Source organism: Stegodyphus dumicola, chromosome 1 (genome assembly GCF_044657685.1).
Source record: "Stegodyphus dumicola isolate Sdum_Otavi_A_Nest chromosome 1, ASM4465768v1".
NCBI lineage: Eukaryota > Metazoa > Arthropoda > Arachnida > Araneae > Eresidae > Stegodyphus > Stegodyphus dumicola.
Window position 1 is genome coordinate 258612341 of NC_140768.1, and position 18504 is coordinate 258630844.

Sequence of the window (18504 nt, forward strand, 5' to 3'; positions counted from 1 at the left end):
AGTAAACGGACGCTTTACGATTTCATCATTATCTAATGTTCCCTCAAGTTTCAAGAAATGTTCTGTGTGTAACTGGGGCAGAATGAAGCTGGTCGTATAAATACGGTGAGACCTCAACGAAAGGAGGAAATTATATTGAAAAGTAGATTAAGGCCCAAGGTCTCGTATAAAAATTAAGTTTAAAAATTGTGCTTGTATTTATAGAATATCAAAACAGTACTTAATTAAAAAATATGCTTCGGTACTTACTTAAAAAATATGCTTCGTATTATTGCTCAAGGTTTTGAAGATACTGAAAGGGAATGATTTTAATTAATTATCCTGGCTTTCAAAGCCATTTCTTTTAACATGCACCTGCATCGTTGATTTATATCGGGAAATGGCAGATGATGCCTTAATGTTGAGGGAACATGAGGTTAGGTAATGATTTGGCCGTTCCAGAGTTTCCGCACACACACTGGTCCGTATAGCTGATGTTGAACTTGTAGAAGTATTCTGGAATGGTCCATGACTCGTTATGTAACAAGTTAGCTGCGGTATGGATATTTTTTGTTTCGAAAACGGTTAGCAATTAGTTAATTGGGCAGTAGCCTTAATCTTCATCAGACTAATCTTTTAGCCTTTACTACAAGCTTGGTGAAACTGTCGACGCTTTAACTAGGAAAGTGGCCATAGATATCTTGGTGGAATCGCTCCTTATTTTACGGGCAACAGCATTTTTTAGCACGGAATGAGCCTTCTTACTTCAAATCGCTGCAACATGGGCTTTGTTCTATTAAAGCTGGATGTTTAGAGGATTATACATCCGGTGATAACGTTGTATGTTGTTGATGATGGAAGCCTCGATTTGGGATGGAATCCCAGCACTAAGACGATATCACAGCTGATGCTGATATTGTTAAGGGCTGTATCAGGAATGTATGTTATTACTTTGGATATGGCTATAATTTCTGCTTTAAAGATTCTTTTTGCGAGGACAGATGGCCTTCCCGTTGATATAGATAGTCATTATATTGGATGACAATGTAAGCGCTTCCTGCTCTGCAATTAGTGGTAAGCTGCAATTAGTGGAAGCAGTTTATAGCTTTGGATACACTGATGCCTAACGTTTGTCTACTGTATGCCTTTATGACAAAGATGATTGTGTAGTGGAATGACTACGAATGGACAACTAACTGAAATCTATATTTTAAGTGAACTCTCTGTAACAGAATGGCTCTCATATTCTTGTGATAAGTGATTCGTCCCGAAATTTACCTCGTATCCGCAAATAAAAACGCAGTCATTTTAATTGGCCTTTGTATATTTAGCGTAAGTTTTGCAATTATACTTTAATTTGAACGCCAGTAAGTTTTGTTGTATTTGTTACGCAGTGGTGTAGAATTTTAATTCTTTAAATTAGTAACCGTTCATTTCTTTTTTTTATTAGTTAGTACTGGGACATTTAAAGTGCATCGTATTAATTATATAAATCATCGAATAAAATATACCTTGTGTATACCAGCCGTCTTTAAGGACAAAAGGTTTTTTTTGCAATGTATGAAAGATTCACAACGAAGAATCGTAAACATATTTTGCATTCAAAATAACAAAAAGGGAAATTAAAATTTAATCGCATTAATATTTTATCAAAAATATTCACTCTTACCTCTCATACTTAAACTTGTACTTTTATTATTTTTTATAACATACATTTTTATATGTTTCGAATTGAAATTTTATTATTATTATAGACTTTTCGAGTTGAATTCTGTAACATATTAGCTAAATATTTAAAAAATTTCATACTGAAAAAAAGTGAAAGTTTACGAATCATGCATTTTTTCAATTTTATTTTAAATTGCTCTCTTAGGTTTAGAATAAAAAGTAGATCATACCCGAAAATATAGGCTATTACGTTGATAATGCCAGTTTCAAGAAGAGTGTCAGAATATTTTTAATCAAATAAATAAATAAATAAATAAAAATAAGGGAGGGGAAAGTCGGTAGCTTTTTTAAATCGGTAATTCAAACAGCACTCTAGTCTATTCTTGAGCGGTTTTTGAAAGCCGTAACCCCTTTACTGATTTCAAATATTCGATTAGACTACAGATTATGAATAGATCAGAAAAGAAGAGCTATATGCATTGCTGTAAAATCTTTAAAAATTTAAATTCTTTTCGATTGCATTGTTGTTTTTCTGAATTTTTTATTTAATTATTGTGTATTTGAGGCGTTTAGTGTGATGATGTTAGGGTTTATTTTACGGTTCATAGAATTTGTGACCGAATATTTTGCATATAAGTGCAAATATTTCTTATTTCATATTAATTAATTACTTTTAAATTGTAAAAATAACTTTATTAAATATAGGCGAATACGCTCCTGATGTACTTTGGCGATAATTTTAGTCGCCAAGTTGGTAGCATTTAGAGAATACTGGCCAACTCGGCGATTTCCTAGAGGATTCGAGGAAAAGCATTTTCGAAGCTCTATGATGACAGTTTCTTCCTGAAGCTTCCTTGTTATAATATATAATAAATACATTTCCAAGAGCTGGGACAAGTTAATTGTTAATCAACTGTGAGATTTCATGGTTCAAAGAGTTAGCTGAATTGCGATTTGAAATTTATGAATGATTTTTGGAATTGACGATATTTCTTGTGAGCTAAGGAAGAGTTGTTTAATATCCATATTCTATCCATCTCTTCATTATGCTGTGTGTAGTGAATTTTTATAATAAATTGTAAATTTCTTCCTGCTTCTCTAGAGTGATTATTTAAAGAAACATCAACGAACCCTTAGCCCACAACAATATGTTTAGAGTAACTAGAATTTAGTGGTGATATTATCATTATTTTTTAAATTAAAGGAAATTTTTATTAAAAAAGAAAGATTATCGAAATCATTGTAGAACTTTACCAGAAATATAAAGAAATAACTAACATGTTTTACTATTAAACGATGAAATTTCAGGCACGTTGAGACGTTTCAGACGTTTTTAATTGGATAAACTTCTTCGCTGTTATTTTCTAATGGCGTATTTCCCAACAGAATATCTCTAACTGATACCTCGAAAAAACAGTCTGGAATACAACCATCTGCTGTTTAATTTTAATTTTTTATCATCACATGTCGATTAGTATTATTTTTTGAAGCTCCCACTTACTTTTAATGTATTAAAAAGGTTAAGTTTTGTTTCAAGATAAAATTAAATTGTATGTGAATTTTCTAATTTCTAGAAATGTTTCTGTATTTGAAATGATTTAAAACGAATAATAAAATAACAAATTAAATCGCATATGCTATTGTAACACATCTTTTCTAATCTTTGTTTAAATTATTTCTGTTATTTTCTTCAGTATTAGCAGTAATAAGTCTAGACAGACAATAAAAATAACTAAAGAAACCTTACAAAGAAGGTTTAGAATCAAGAATCCTTATCTCTTGCTATTCCAGTATATTCCTTGACGTCATCATTCCCTTAGTGGGTGTTGCATACATGAGTAAATCCTTATATGAATGAAAAGCTACTTTCTTTCCTTTTCCTTATGTTTTGAGATGGAGAGAGTTCGATAAGGAAAGGAAAAGAAAAAATTTGCTTTTAGTATACAAGTCAGGTTTTTGAAATTTTTTCTATGCTCTTGAATCTTAAAAATGCTCAAAGATTATCACTCCAGGGGTCAGCACCATATCTCACGATGCAATGACTACTCTTCGTTTTGTTTTTTATTATAAATTGAGATATTTACCAACATACGTATTTTGTGTTCTCTTCTGTGGTGTAAACAAACGTAAAGTATAAAAATGCGATTTGAATTTGTCCCTTTCCCATTTGTACTGCCGGCCATTAAAATTGCAACACCATGAAGGAAAGCAAATACAAAAAGATATTTATTGCACGCAAACAGTATGGCATGAAGACAAAATGATTCAATTTGTAAGCACTTTGGAGGTTCACAGGAGTGCGAAATTAGTAGAAACAACTGCCATTCCTGGGGCAGCTAAAACGGCCCTTACCCAATTAGGCATGAAGTCAAACTGGGCTTGGATGAAAAAAATGGACAACTCATTCCATGCTGCTTCAAGTTTATGCACACTTCATCAACCGTATTAGCTGACGAGGGGTGGCGGGCCAGTCTCTCAGCAACCCATGACCAGATGTTTTCAATGGGTGACAGATCTGGGGACCGCGCAGACCAGGGCAGCAATCAAATACCCTGTGTATCGAGGAAAATCAGAACAGGACGTGCAACGTGTGGTCTTGCATTATCTTGTTGGAACAGGGCATCTGGAGGCCTCAAAGATAGGGTACAACCACTGGACGTGAGATGTCAGAAATGTACCCATCTGCGTTCAAATTACCTTTGATCCGAACTAGAGATATGTGTGTCGTGTACCCAATAGCTGCCCAAACGATCACACCAAGTGCAGGGCTTCCTATGCTGATATCGAATGCAAGCAGGCGATGTGCAGTCTCCTTGATCACTCCAGACACGTATACGGCCATCAGAAAACTGCTCGTAGAACCTGTACTCGTTTGAAAAGGCGACATTGTGCCATTCCTGTACTCAGCTTTGTCGTCTGGCGGACCAGAGTTGTTGTCTCTCTCTATGTTGTAAGTAATGGTCCCCCTGCTGATAGTCCACGCTGCTGCAAACGTCGACGCACCTTACGAGCTGATACTGAGAGTGCTGCAAACATACCCATTTTCTGACTAATGATCCGTAATGTGGTCGTACGGTTTTGCAGGGCTGACCACACAATGTCTGTCTGTCCTCTCTAGCGTTAGTCATGGGAGGATGTTGAGATCCTGCATGCCGTTCAGTATGACCCTCAGCAACCCATTCATTCCATATTCGTATGACAGTGGTGGACAGTGCTTTTTTCGTCAAAATATAAAATATAAATTGATTGTAAAAAATTAATAAGCTTTAACTAGAGTTTTAGTTAGTAGGATAGGCCCACCAGCTGCCGAGCGGTAAAGTGGCTGAACACTGGTAGTTCGGTCCGAGGTTCGAATCCCGCGAACGGGCTGGCTTAATGGGCGTTTTCGTGGTTTTCTCCATATGTAACGTGTATAAGAGCCAGTTTCTCTTAGAAAGTCCTCCACGAAGGCATTTCTTCCCTTAGGCAGATAGCCCTCGAGGCTTAGTCATAATCACACACACACATATTTAGTAGGATATAGTAGTATAGTTTTCAACCATCATAAAATTTAGCATCATTCATATACATAAACCATGCGTTTTATTATCAAAATAATAGACAATATCTTGCTTGGTGAAATTTGGAATTTTAATGTTTAATGAAAGTAACTGATATTCAATGTGCATATTATGTTTAAGCAAAAGAAAGAAAATTATTAAGAAACTGAACATGGAATAAATACCCGTACTTAAAGACAAAATACTTCTTGGAACATTTTCGTAAGCGTGTTCGTTTATTTTATGAAATGTTAATGCTGTGTTCGTTTATCTTATGAAACTTTGACAATGTGACAGAACCATACAATACGTATTAATTACAAGTGCAAGTCATAAATGCAACAGATTTATGATTTTTTTTTTAAACTAATTTGCCTTGATGGTAACACACAAAAATGTTAATACGGATCTCCTCGTTTTATTGCAGAATACAAGTGAATGCTTAGGTAAAAAAATACTTAAGCAACTCAGTTATATTTAAAAAGTCATTAGGTTTTTCAAAACAGAAAACATGAAAAATCATCAGTGCCCTCGTTGGGACTCGAACTCCAGACCTCCTTATTATTAGCCGGTTCTGCTTCCAGTTACACCCGAAAGACACAGCTAAGGAAGGGGGGAAAATTGCTTAAAATTTCGGGGAACTGGCAGGAGGAAATACAGTTACCACATTCTGATGATAACGAATTATCGCCTACCACATTTAATTTCGGGCGCCACTTGTACAGTAGGTATATATCAGAGCAGAAAACAGGAAAATTAAAACGATACTTTTGCCAGGATTCGAACCCCGAACTTTCCGATGCTATCCAGACGTGCTTCTAATCATACCACGAAAGCACGCTGGTCAAGAAAGGAGAAAATCCGTTACATTCTGTTTCAGCCCCACCAATGGCTGAGTGGTTAAGACCACTGAACACTAGTATTTTGACCTGGTTTGGGTTCGATCCCGGGCAAACGGCTGGCTTTGCATAGCTGTTTTTTTTTTTTTTTTTTTTTTTTTGTTTGTTTAGTTTTGTTATTGTTGTTGTTTTGCCTATGTGTAACGTAATGCAAGCCAATTTCCTTCAGAAAAGTCCTGCACGAAGGTATCCTTCTTTCAGGCAGATAGCCCTAATGGCCCCTTTAGTCTCTAACCTTTAATTTGACACGAGCCAATTTAAAATTTACAAAAATTTGTCGAGCCACAGTTATATACTTCTTTTTTAACATTTCAGTTATACTTCAATTATACTAACTTTTCAAGTATATAATACACAAACTATAAAAATGAGTAGTACAATATGTTAAAGGAAAAGAGTAATTATTCACTTTTTATATTACTATTTATTAAAAATTCAATAAGAAGCAAATTACAGGAAAAGTATATTTTGATACAAGAAAATATTATTTTAATGTGAAAACTGACTTTGCACGTTTTTTGCGAGCTTATTTTACTCTACTACAATACAATGTTATGACTAAATTCATGCAGTCATTCGAAAGTTTGTAATCCTAAATCTAATCTTTGACTTTAACTTGTTAATTACTGAAAAAACACTTTCGCAATGGTAAACCTTTAAAATATTTCTTTTAAAAGTGAATATTTTTCTCATCTACGATTATCCAAAAGTCTTGTGATATTCTTGTTCTTAATTGTAGGTAACACTGAAAATCAGTTATTTCTATTTCTAGATCAATAGAGTTTTTACTTAACATACCGTATATTCGGCGTATAACGTGTGTTACGTATTTCCCGCGCCATTCGGCTAGAGACTTAATTTTTAGGTATATTCGCTGTATAACGTACATCCTTTTCTTTACCAGGAAACTTGAAAAGTACATGCGCGATGCTGTTATCTTCTGAAGTCACTCATTCGAATATTTTCCTCAGGCTTTCGAAAAAAATGTTCCAAACGATTTCCTGCCGCTCACCGGCATTCGAGCGGTAAAGTTCATGAACACTGGTTGTTCGGTCCAAGGTTTGGATTCCACGAACGGGCTGTCTGCAGGTATGTTTTCCTGGTTTTTCCCACGTGTAACACGTTAATATGAGCCAGTTTCCCTTCGAAAGTCCAACATAAAGGCATCCCTTCCTTCCGTGTAGTGTCTTAGGACGAAACACGTAAATAATAATAATAAACGGTCTCCTGCGAAATGCAAAATCATTCAGTTTGCAAAAGTAAATGGAAATCGTGCTGCAAAGCTCCATATGTGACGAAATAAAAACGAAATCGCGATAATTAATATGCCAAAGAATAAATGTGCTTTGCATAAAGGAGTAACGAAATGGCCTATCCTAGAAGAAAGTGTTAGGAACTAAGTCCTAGAAAAATCCCCGGAATGGATTAATTTTTAAAAGAATCAGCGTATGTTTATTTGCCTTTAAGTGAGCAAAAAAGATTGCAAACGAAAACTTTTAAGCAAGACTTGGTGTAATCGATTAATGGCACGGAATAATTTACTTCTACAAGTAAAAAACAAAAGTTTCCGAAAGATTTGGGCAACAAGTTGATAAGTTTTCAGACGTATGTTATTAACCTGTTTACTGTCACATATTGGAAATATAGATGAAACTCCAGTAATGTGCGATACAATAGAAAATTTTAAAGAAATGATATGAAAGGAAAAAAAAAGAAAAAAAACGGTTCGTTCACATAAATAACAGGTCACGAAAAATCTTACCTCACAGTAGTACTTTGCTGCTTGGTGAACGGTATAAAATTAAAACCCACGGTTATTTTTAAAAGAAAGACGATGCCGAAATGTAATTTCTCAAATGGTGTTTTTATTCCTGTTCAATAGAAAGGATGGATGGACGAAAACGGTATGAAATTGTGGGTAAGAAATGTTTGGCAAGCCTTAAAGAATCCAGAAAGCCTTTTAGTTGCGGCATTGTTCAGATCCCGCCTAACTTTAGTACTAAGAAACTGTTGAAAGAGTGTAATACAGACATAGCAGTTATTCCAAACGGAATAACGTTTGTATCAATAAACCATTCAAAGAAAATTTAAAACGATATTGGAATACGTGTATGCTAGAAGGTGAAAAAACATTTACAGAAGACGCCAATTGCATCTAAAAGTCTAGAAATAGTATGTGAGCGTATAATAAAAGCATGCAATAAAGTTAAATCCAAAGTAATTCAAAAGTCATTAAAAGTGAAGTATATCTAACAACCTAGATGGAAAAGATGTTTATTATTTATGAATCACAATAGTGATGGTGAGAATGAAAAAGAAATTCGATGAAGCACCTGAATACACAACGGAAGATAAATATGACGAACTTTTCACGTTATCTGACAATGAAAAATTTTTAAGTTCGTAAGGTATGTTCTATTAAATAAACAAGATTTAGATACATGTAGAAATCTAATTTTTGTGTGCTCATTTTTTTCTTATTTTTAAATGTATCATTTCTATATCCGGCGTATAACGTAAACGTAACCCGTAAACGTCGATCTTATTTTTATGTATTTATTTATTTATTTATTTACTTTGCATTAAAAGTGCGTTATAACGCCGGACTGTACAGTATTTGCAATCTGTTGCTATATAGTACGGAAATGTTAGTATTAGCAATTAGATTTAAAATGATCGAAGAAATGGAATGAATTTTACGAAAATCGGAAAATCTAATTTCGAAATAATTTTTCAGATGAACGAGAGTTTCAGAATATTTAATTCTTTCAATTTTCTTATATTTCTTGATGTAATTCTTCATATCTGTAAAGTGGTAAAGTCACATACCTTTATAGCTAAGAATTACATGCAAAAGTTAACAAAGCTTACAAAAATTATTCGTTATAATTTTAAAAAATATATTCCTTTCATTTGTGAAAAACATTGCGTTGTTTTCCAAGAATATAATTTTGATTTAAATGCGTTTGTACGTCCTGTTAACTAAACAACAAACTTTTCTTTGCCCTGGAGTTGGAGTTTTAGTTTATTGTTTTTGGCTTTTATATTCGTAAGAAGGCTAAATCAGATCACTAGCTATGACCAGTAAGTTCTTCACGAGTTTCGCTCCTGGATTCTAAAGACTGTTTTATCTTTAGTAAGGAGCTCTAAAAATCGTTATAGGATTTTACCCTCACTCAGCCATCTAATTTCAGAATGTAGCATTGAAGTTCTATAGTCAGCATCAAGTTCATCAGTCGGTACTTTGAACAATTATATTCTGTAGTGGTTCTGGCAAAAATTGAATTTACAGTTTTTCAAACAACTTTCGTCAATAATGTAAAACTTTTGCTTCTAATATCAGCTGATGATGATGATGCAGCTTCAATTAAAAAGTTTGAAAAAGTCAGCATCATTTTTACATAACGCGATGATACTAACAGCAGAGCCAATCATGGAAGGTGCGCCGCTTTTTGTTATGAACCTAAGTTTTTGAAACGGAAGATTAATTTTGGTTCTATGGTTTTTAATAGCTTGCTATTTGCCTTTTAATGGCAAAACTGATAGTATATCTTCCTTTACTGAGCAATTGTTAAAACCCATCTTTATAAAAATATTTACTTGAACTACATTGCAGATATCTGTTAATTCAGCACATCGTAAGCATAACACATTTTTTACCTGTCCTCTGACATTTTCAGACATAACTTCTATCCCAAAAGAGAAGGAGTTTATGAATAATTTGACACCTAGGATAGTTGCCATAATTTCCTTCTTCTTATTAGCTTCTTTTAATCTCCAATGCAGTGAGCATTGCTTCGTTAATTATGTTGCCATCTTCCCTTTCATCATTAAAATTTTAGTATAAGTGCGGTTTTTTGTGATATTATTAGGGTATTATTGCAGCATTAATATCTGTTAAAACTGATCATTAACAAATACAGAAAAAACATTTTTCACATATATATATTCACCAAATCAGCTCTTTCATGCATAACTTTGACAAGAGGCTGACGGTGACGCAGTCTCTTTAATAGAAGTTGCGTGGCAAAGTATATTCATAAAGATGATCGAGTGAAAACGTAGCATTCAGTTCAGTCTGAAGCAACCCATCGTGACATCAGGGATGACGCGTGGGATCAGAGCAGGATTCACGTATAAGCTACTCAAGCTATAGCTTAAGAACCCCACCAAAAAAATTTAAATATAGTGTAAATATAGTATTAAAATATAGTATTGTTACGGTTTTTGTATTTAGCTATTTTTAAATAGAATTAATTAAAATTGTTTTATATTACCGTGCAATGCAGAGCGAGACTTGTCTGAAAGGAAAGCTACGCCAAAAAAATTAAAAATACAGGAGCACGCGCATTTAATGAATAGATATCTGGTAATTGTACTCTTTTACTATCCAGAAAAATTGAGAAAATTTTCCTGTATTTAAAAAGCTTATAAAAAAGAGGGATCAAAACATCTCAGTTCCGTTGTTTTACTACTGTTTACTGTAGCGAATTCGCTGTGAAATCGGATTAGCTTTCTCTATTTTGAATTAGTTCTGTTAAACGTTTTGGTAGTTTAAAATATAGCTACTGTGAGATATTGCAATATTGTACGAATATCTGAGGAAATTTAAGCATGTTGTTTTTATTTGTTGTGATAATAATAAATTTTATTCACTTTTCATCGGACTTGTGCAATTACGAACCCGTACTCACGCAACAGTATAACAGACTTATAAAGGGCCTCATATCTCAAATAGCTTAGGGCCTTATCAAGTCTAAATCCGACTCTGCGTGGGATATTAAGAACAATATTGCCGCGCAACGTCTACTGTAAAATTACGTGTTGGCTCAAAAGCCCATTGAAGAAGATCTATCTTCGGGGGACTTTAGTCGGCTGCACCTTTTAGTGTGCAGCGTAACTGGAATTCGACTTTTCTTTACCCCTCTTAGTACTTGACTCCACGAGACTGAGAAGGGACTAGATTTGCAATGCAAGCCCCAATTTGGCATCCCTTGTAAAGACATTAGGTATTTTTTGGAAGCAGGAGAGATGAAAAATGAGCAATGCCCTCCCCGGGACCCGAACCGAGGACCTCTCGAATACGCGTCGAGCGTGCTGACCGCTACACGAAGACATGCTAAGAAGACGGGAGAAATACCTTATACCCTAACCTAACCTAGCATACAATATTTAATTTTAAATAAATATCACTTGTGGAATCAATATAAAGTTATTCTTTCTGAATTCAATTTTGTTTTTTGCTCTAACCTGGATATTTCTGAATGTATAATATGTAATGCAATTTATTTTTTTTAATTTCCTTTAAATAATGCATATTTTTTGTTATTTATTTACAGGAGCACTCAGCTACGCTGAGTTAGGTACAGCAATCCCCGTTTCTGGTGCTGAATATTCATATTACCTCCGAGTTTATGGACAGAAAGGTCGATTTGGACCCATTCCTGCCTTCCTCTACTTATGGATGTGTTCCATCATCATAAAACCCTCAGCAGTGTCTATCATGTTACTGACTTTCGCCGAGTATGTCGTTGAACCTATGTTTCCGACTTGTCCTGCTCCCATACTGGCGAAGAAACTTGTGGCCATTGTTGCTATTTGTAAGTGCTTTTTAACATTTTACATGAAATGCCAAGATTGGATTCTAATTTGTAATAAATGCTAAAGATTTATTTAGAAGACCTGAGAAAACGTTTCGGAAGAAAACCTTATATTTCGGCACTACAATTTAAAATCCTTCCCCAAAAGTAAAACTACTATCTTAAAATTTTATGAGAAGTAAAATTGTTTCTTATTTAATGTAACCTTCATAGTGTGCTGAACACAACTATAGAGATATAATGTGGTCAGCGTTAATGCGTGCAATTATAGAACTATTATTGTATGTTTCGTTTTTGTCAGAGAAGAACACGTCATATAAAACTCAATTATTAAAACTAGAGAGTGTCCCCCCTTCCTTACTTCTGAAATGCATTTCGTCCTTTTTTATTGAATTAAAAGCTAAAATACGGTTAAAATGTTTTAAGAATTTAGTTAATTTTATTAAATGATTTTAACACACTTCCGGCATCTCCAGTGAAGTACAAATTAGTAGCCTACCAGTAACTAAACGGATAAAGAAAATAATCCATCACAGTCCGAGCTCACTTCACCCCGACTGAATGGAGGGGCTGAATAAAGTTTTCTATGACTTTTTCCGTATGTATCATGAATGCATGGCAGATTTCCTCAGGAAGTACTCAACGAAAGTATCTTAGGGTAAATATTGCTTTCGCTGGGCAAATATCTTTTCGGGTCTTTGCTCTAATAAAAAACCCAGTCATGTAGAGAAGAGAAAAGCATTTCGTCTTTTCTGCTTCTTTTAGAATGTAAAGTTAGTAAGAGAAAGAAATAAGTTCTTGTAAAGCTCTATTCATTTTTCTCATAAACATTAAGATATTATATATCTTCCAGTGTTAAATAAATGATTTTATTGGTTGAATCATAGCAGAGCCCCCACCCATGGCGCGCCCACTTATATGACACGTATCTATGTGTACATGGACAAAGTCAAAGGAGTGTGCAGTGCCAAGTTTGTACAATTCTGGGATATTTTTTTTAATGAAAATAGGTCGATGTGTACATGGATACCGAGTTTCTGCAATTCTTTGACTTGTTATTTTCAAGTTGGCGGTTTTGAGAAACGCGCCAAGCAGTGGGTGAATCTGCACTTTCCCAGTTTGTCGCCAAGGGTGTGGGCTCTCCTAGGATTTTACCATTTTATTATTTCTCATACTGAACTAAAGTTGAAATGAAGGACAGGAAGTTCAAACTCAAGACTTCTTTTATGAACTAAATTCGCAACGATTTACTTACGCATGCTCTTCATGACAATATTTAATAAAATAAATCTAATCAAGCTGATGATATTAATCCAACTTGCATGCAAAATTTTATATTCAAAACTATTTTATATTGTATTAAAGTACATAGCTGTTAGTCAAAATAACGCTTCATTTATTATGAAGCTCCTTGAAAGAAATGAAAAGAGGGATCAAAGAAAGAAAAAAGAGGAAAATATATTTAACTGCTATTGAAAAAATTGGAAGCCATACATAAAATAAGGGAAGAACTAAATCTACTATTTTTTATCTTATTTTTTTCCACTAAAGTTATAATTTTAGCTTCTTTCATTTTTAGAGGCATTTTTAAAGCACCCATATTTATGCATTCAAAATGAGACGGTTTCAAAACTAAATTCAATTGTTCAAAATTTGACGTGTGTCAGTTTTAGGTTAGGTTATTTGAATAAGGCAAAGCACACAGAGGCCTAAGAGGAGGAATGCTTTCGTGAATGACTTTCTAAGGAAAAATGGCTAGTATTTATATCACACATGGGAAAATTTACGAAAACCACCATATAAGCAGCTTTTTTTTTTTTTTTTTTTTTAAAAAAAGCCCAGAAGGGCTTTAATTTCGTTTTGGCATTTTGCATTTTGCGTCGAAGGCTAAATGACCGTTTCACTTTCCAAATTGTGATCTCCAAATATTATAACTCTGCGTTATATTTTAAGAAATTAAATAGTGAAGAATCTGCATGTATGTGTCTCGCATTGTGATAAAACAAACGTACCTAAAGCTATCAAATTTTGAGTAATGTAATCCTCCACCGAATACGGGCATCTGGAAACCCGAATTTGGAAGTTGTTTTATTAGCGAGTTCATATTTTGTAACACTTTAACGAATTTTTGAAAATCTAAGATATGCTCATTTTAAAATTATTTTGCGATATTGCTGTTGAATTGAATTTTATGGTTTAATTGCGAAGAACATTATATTTAATAAATAAAGATAACACACTAAAAGTTAAAAATAGCCTCTTTGGGCGTAATGTAAAATATAAAAAGCTTTCAGTTTTTTTTTTTCCTCTTGTGTGTGTGTGTGTGTGTGTGTGTGTGTGTGTGTGTGTGTGTGTGTGTGTGGCTGGGATTGAAACCGGAGCAAAATCCCAGTATTCAGCGTTCTTAACTGCTCGGCCACTGGTGCGTGCTGTTTTAGATGGATTGCTTCTGATATTAAACTCCTTTTAAGTATCACTAGCAGCTTCGCTGCCGGCCTTCGTCTGGCTTTTAAATGTACCGGAAAAATGGCTGAAGGGAACACCAAACGTTAAATTTAAAAACTGCATAGAATTTTACTCTGCAGAAAGACTTCATAAAAAAAGTTATTACGTATTAAAAAATTACAATGAAATAAGCAATATCCCTTAATACAAATATTAATTATCCTAATAAATAAATTAACCAACTTCCCTTTGCAAAATCTTAAGAACTCAAATGGTATAAAGGAGGTTAAAAACTTTGTTTCCTAAAATAAATCACTCAAAACTTTTTAATATCTTAAAAACAGTGAAATGAGCAATAAATAACATAAAAGAATGCAAAAAAAATTCTGAAAAGCAAAGTATAATTAATGATATTTTATCTTATATTTTCAAGAGAAAAAAATTAGGTGCTACTTTGGTAGACGGTTGCACGGATTTTTGGCGATTTACATTGGCACAATTGTTGGCGCGGCCATCTTGAAAAATGCTGTTTTTACCTATTTTACGCATATAGTAAAGTATGAGAAACTTTAAAAAAAAAATAAATATCGTTAAAAATAATTAATTAATTTTTTGTTGAAAACGCTGTTTTTTAAGATGGCTGGCAAATGTAAATAAATACGTTTACTAAGAGTATAAAATGCTAAAGTAAGGTTAAATTATTACTTTCATATAATAGAATAAAAAAACCGCTATAAAAACATTGCGCCAACGTTTAATTGGATTAAAATATTGCTTAAATTGAATATCGAATTAAAAACATCATACCAATGTTTAAAAGAATTAAAATATTACTTAAATACTTTAAAATAAGTTTTATAGGATTTAATTATTTAACATTAAAACATATGTGGCAATAAATATCTACAGGAATTTTTGAAAACATTGTATCATTTTTTTAATAAAAGTTGAAGTACACAATTATAAAGTAAAAGAAAATTATGTACTTACATTTTTTTAAAGTATTTTACCTGTCGTATATTGATAAGTACCAGAAAATAAAAAAGATCTTCATCTGTGATCCACATCTCTCGCACTTCATTGGAGAAGCAATTAGCGAGGTTTTCTCCAAAAATGTAAAATAAATTTCCTCTGACGCTACTAACAATTTATAAATAAATCTTTGATTAGGAAAGCCAGGTTGGCCAAAATAAGGTCTCAAACGGCAATTCTTTTATTCCGATATCAATAATTCTTGGTAATTACCAATAACAACATTCATCTTCGAAACGGACATATCCATTCCATTTGAAATCTGAGGAATTCGAAGAGATGAATAATAAAATTTTAAAATGGCGCGGTAATGCACAAATATTCAGTAACCAATAAGGGACCTGATTACATTACGCATAGAATTAAAATTATTTAAATAATCATTCATAATAAAATCATTTTTAAAACAAATGCAAAATTAAATTGTATTTTAATATTTAACAGCTATAAATAATGTTTAAAACATTAGATTAAATTTATAGATATTAATAAAATCAATTACGTTTTAAGTAAGGTGACGTCATTGATTACATCATCCACAACATATTATATAAAATATTATAAACAACAAAATTTTTATTTCAAATAAAAATGCAAAGTTAAATTGATTTTTAATATTTAGAAGCGATAAATAATATTTAAAACACGGAATTTATGCATAATAAAACGCATTATTTTTTAAATAAAATGACAACAAAGTATCGGTTACCATAAGTCGTATTACTCGCCAAAAAAAAATTGCCAAAATCCGTGCAACCGTCTACCAAAGTAGCACCAAAACTTACAATGAAATAAGCTATATCTCTTAATACAAATATTAATTATCCTAATAAAAAAATTAACCAACTTTCCGTTGAAGAAAAAAAATCATGCAAAACTTTTCAATATCTTACAAATAGTGAAATAAACAAAAAATAACATGAAAGAAACTCAAAAAACAAAAAAATTCCGCTCAGAATTTTACTCTGCAGAACAACTTTATAAAAAAACATCAATATTATATATATAAAAAAATGGCAATGAAATATGCCCATCTCTTAAAAACAGTGACATAAGAAATACGATAAAAAATTGTTGCCAAACCCACATTTCTAAAAGAATGAAACTATTAAAAATGATGCGATTTCATCAAAAATCTATCAACGAGAGTAAGAAAGGAAAATTGTTGCCAAAATCACATTTGTAAAGATGTGAGATGTGAGAAGTGTACTCGGAAGCTTCATTTAAAAATTTTTTTTTAAATGCAGGATAGTATCCTTTTTCCAAAATTCTTTTTGTATAAGCAGTCGCAAGGATGAAAATTTAACGTGTCCAAAAATCAAAGAAAAATAAACTGTACATTTTTAAACATAAACGTTTTTAGAAAAAATCCCGTTGAAAAGGTCTTAAGCTCACTTTCTTAAATAAATTCGTATCTAATCGATTTCTTGAAACACGAAATTTATTTTAAGTTCGTAAAATAGCTAAGTGCCTGCATTTCATGACGATGTGAAAATGGAGTGCGTAGAGTAAAACCTCGCTTTCCTATAGCCCATTATGTCTCAAAATGACACGATTTCGTCACAAAACATAAAATAAAAAAAATTCTAATCCGAATTTCTAAAAAATCGCTTCGAGGTGCACTGGCTCTTGTCTAGATGCACCTATGTACCAAATTTCGTAGCCGTGGGTCTATTAGCTTACGCGGAGCGTGAACGCAAGACACACACGCACACACACACAGACAGACTCTTTGTTTTATTATATGTAGAGATAGATTAGTCATGACGTCATATCCTAATCTATTCGTAATAAAATTATTTTCTCTTGCTCTAAAGCTTTAGAGTTTTACGTTCTGTGTTTGTAATCTCTTAGCTTAAAAGTTCAAAATGGATATTTTCGTTGAAATAGGGTAACCGGAATTTTTCGCGGTTACAATACTTCCTTTACTTCGCACGAGGATGTAAAAATAATTAAAACCGCGTTAATTGGTTAATCGATTGCTTAAAGCGGGGAATAGCATCCGTCTATCGCGCATATCGAATTTTACTGAATAGTGATAATGGATTATTGCACGTATCGAACTCTGTGGATGTAGAATTAAAAAATAAATGTTATATTTCAGAATATATAAGGAGATATATCAACTAAAATCTGAAATTAATAGGCGCTGAAAGTAAGGGTATGCGTTTAAAATATAACAATTCTAAATTAGGAAATATCAACGAACAAACATCGTAAATAAAAGAAATCTAGAAGAGCAAAACTTTAAGAAACCAATATATGGCCTTGTTATTCTAAAATTTCGTCTTTACTTTTTTCTTGCATATCAATTACTCATTAAATTGCAGACGAGAAAATAGTGAAATACAAGTAATTAACAAAAAAAATGTTTTTTAAGTTTTTGTCAAGAGTACTTTTTTAGTTAGCTGTTAGTTTTGGGTATAAGATTTATGCAAATTCAATTATAAAATTTAGCCCTTGTTAATTATTTGTATCTGCTGATACGTGGCGAACAATCTCTCAAAATCAAATATTTATATATATATATATATATATATATAAATCCATACATTCCAAGACGACAAGGTAAGGTACCACACTTTTAATTTTTAAAAGTAAAATGGCATACTTTACTCAAATCCGTAAAAACATTCTTGTAATAAATGTTTCATGAATAAATTGGAGATTAAAATTTCCCGCTTCACTGGCGGATCCTTTATTTATCAAATAATATGTAAAGGAAGAATTTAAATACTCAAAAATAAGAGTCCTTCTAAGCTCTCGTTTTATTCTTTAGAACCGAGCAACTAACTACAAGTGCAATCACCAGGGAAGTTTGAAAACTCAAATAAATTGCAAGCATTTATTCTCGTTATGCATTAAAACCATACTTTTAATCTATACATATTCAATAAGTAATTTTCTGCAACCAATTTCTCCAGTTTTATAATATAAATTGGTGGTATTTCTTGCAATAGTTCTAAAAATATGGGAAGAAGAACATTTAAAAAAGATGATTTCATAGCTGCTTAGCTATATAATGTATTACTATTTTTAGTTTTGTCAACAATTATCAATAATTATTCATAAATTAAATCTAAATGAAGGAATTTTACTTTTTGTATTCCTTATACTATCATTAGATATAATAAGAAAAAATAGAAAATTAACATTAATAATTTTATCAATAGAATATGTACACAAATAAGACTGAAAATACTTCTTAATTTTTAAAAGAATGAAAATCATATTAGCGCGCAAATATGTCAGGCTTTAATACACATAGACTTCAGAAAAAAAAAAAATTGCTGTGGCTAACTGAGTAGTCATTTGATCCACTTTCTCTTTCTCTTTTTGTTT

General features: G+C 32.5%; 1 protein-coding gene across 1 annotated transcript in view; it reads left to right on the forward strand.

Annotated features, from left to right (window-relative positions):
• LOC118198698 (b(0,+)-type amino acid transporter 1-like) overlaps positions 1-18504 on the forward strand; it is a 135378-nt gene that overhangs the window by 45306 nt on the left and 71568 nt on the right. The window contains exon 4 of the mRNA XM_035370441.2: positions 11425-11685. Coding sequence (XP_035226332.1) covers positions 11425-11685 — 261 coding nt within the window. The remainder of the gene's footprint in view (positions 1-11424; positions 11686-18504) is intronic.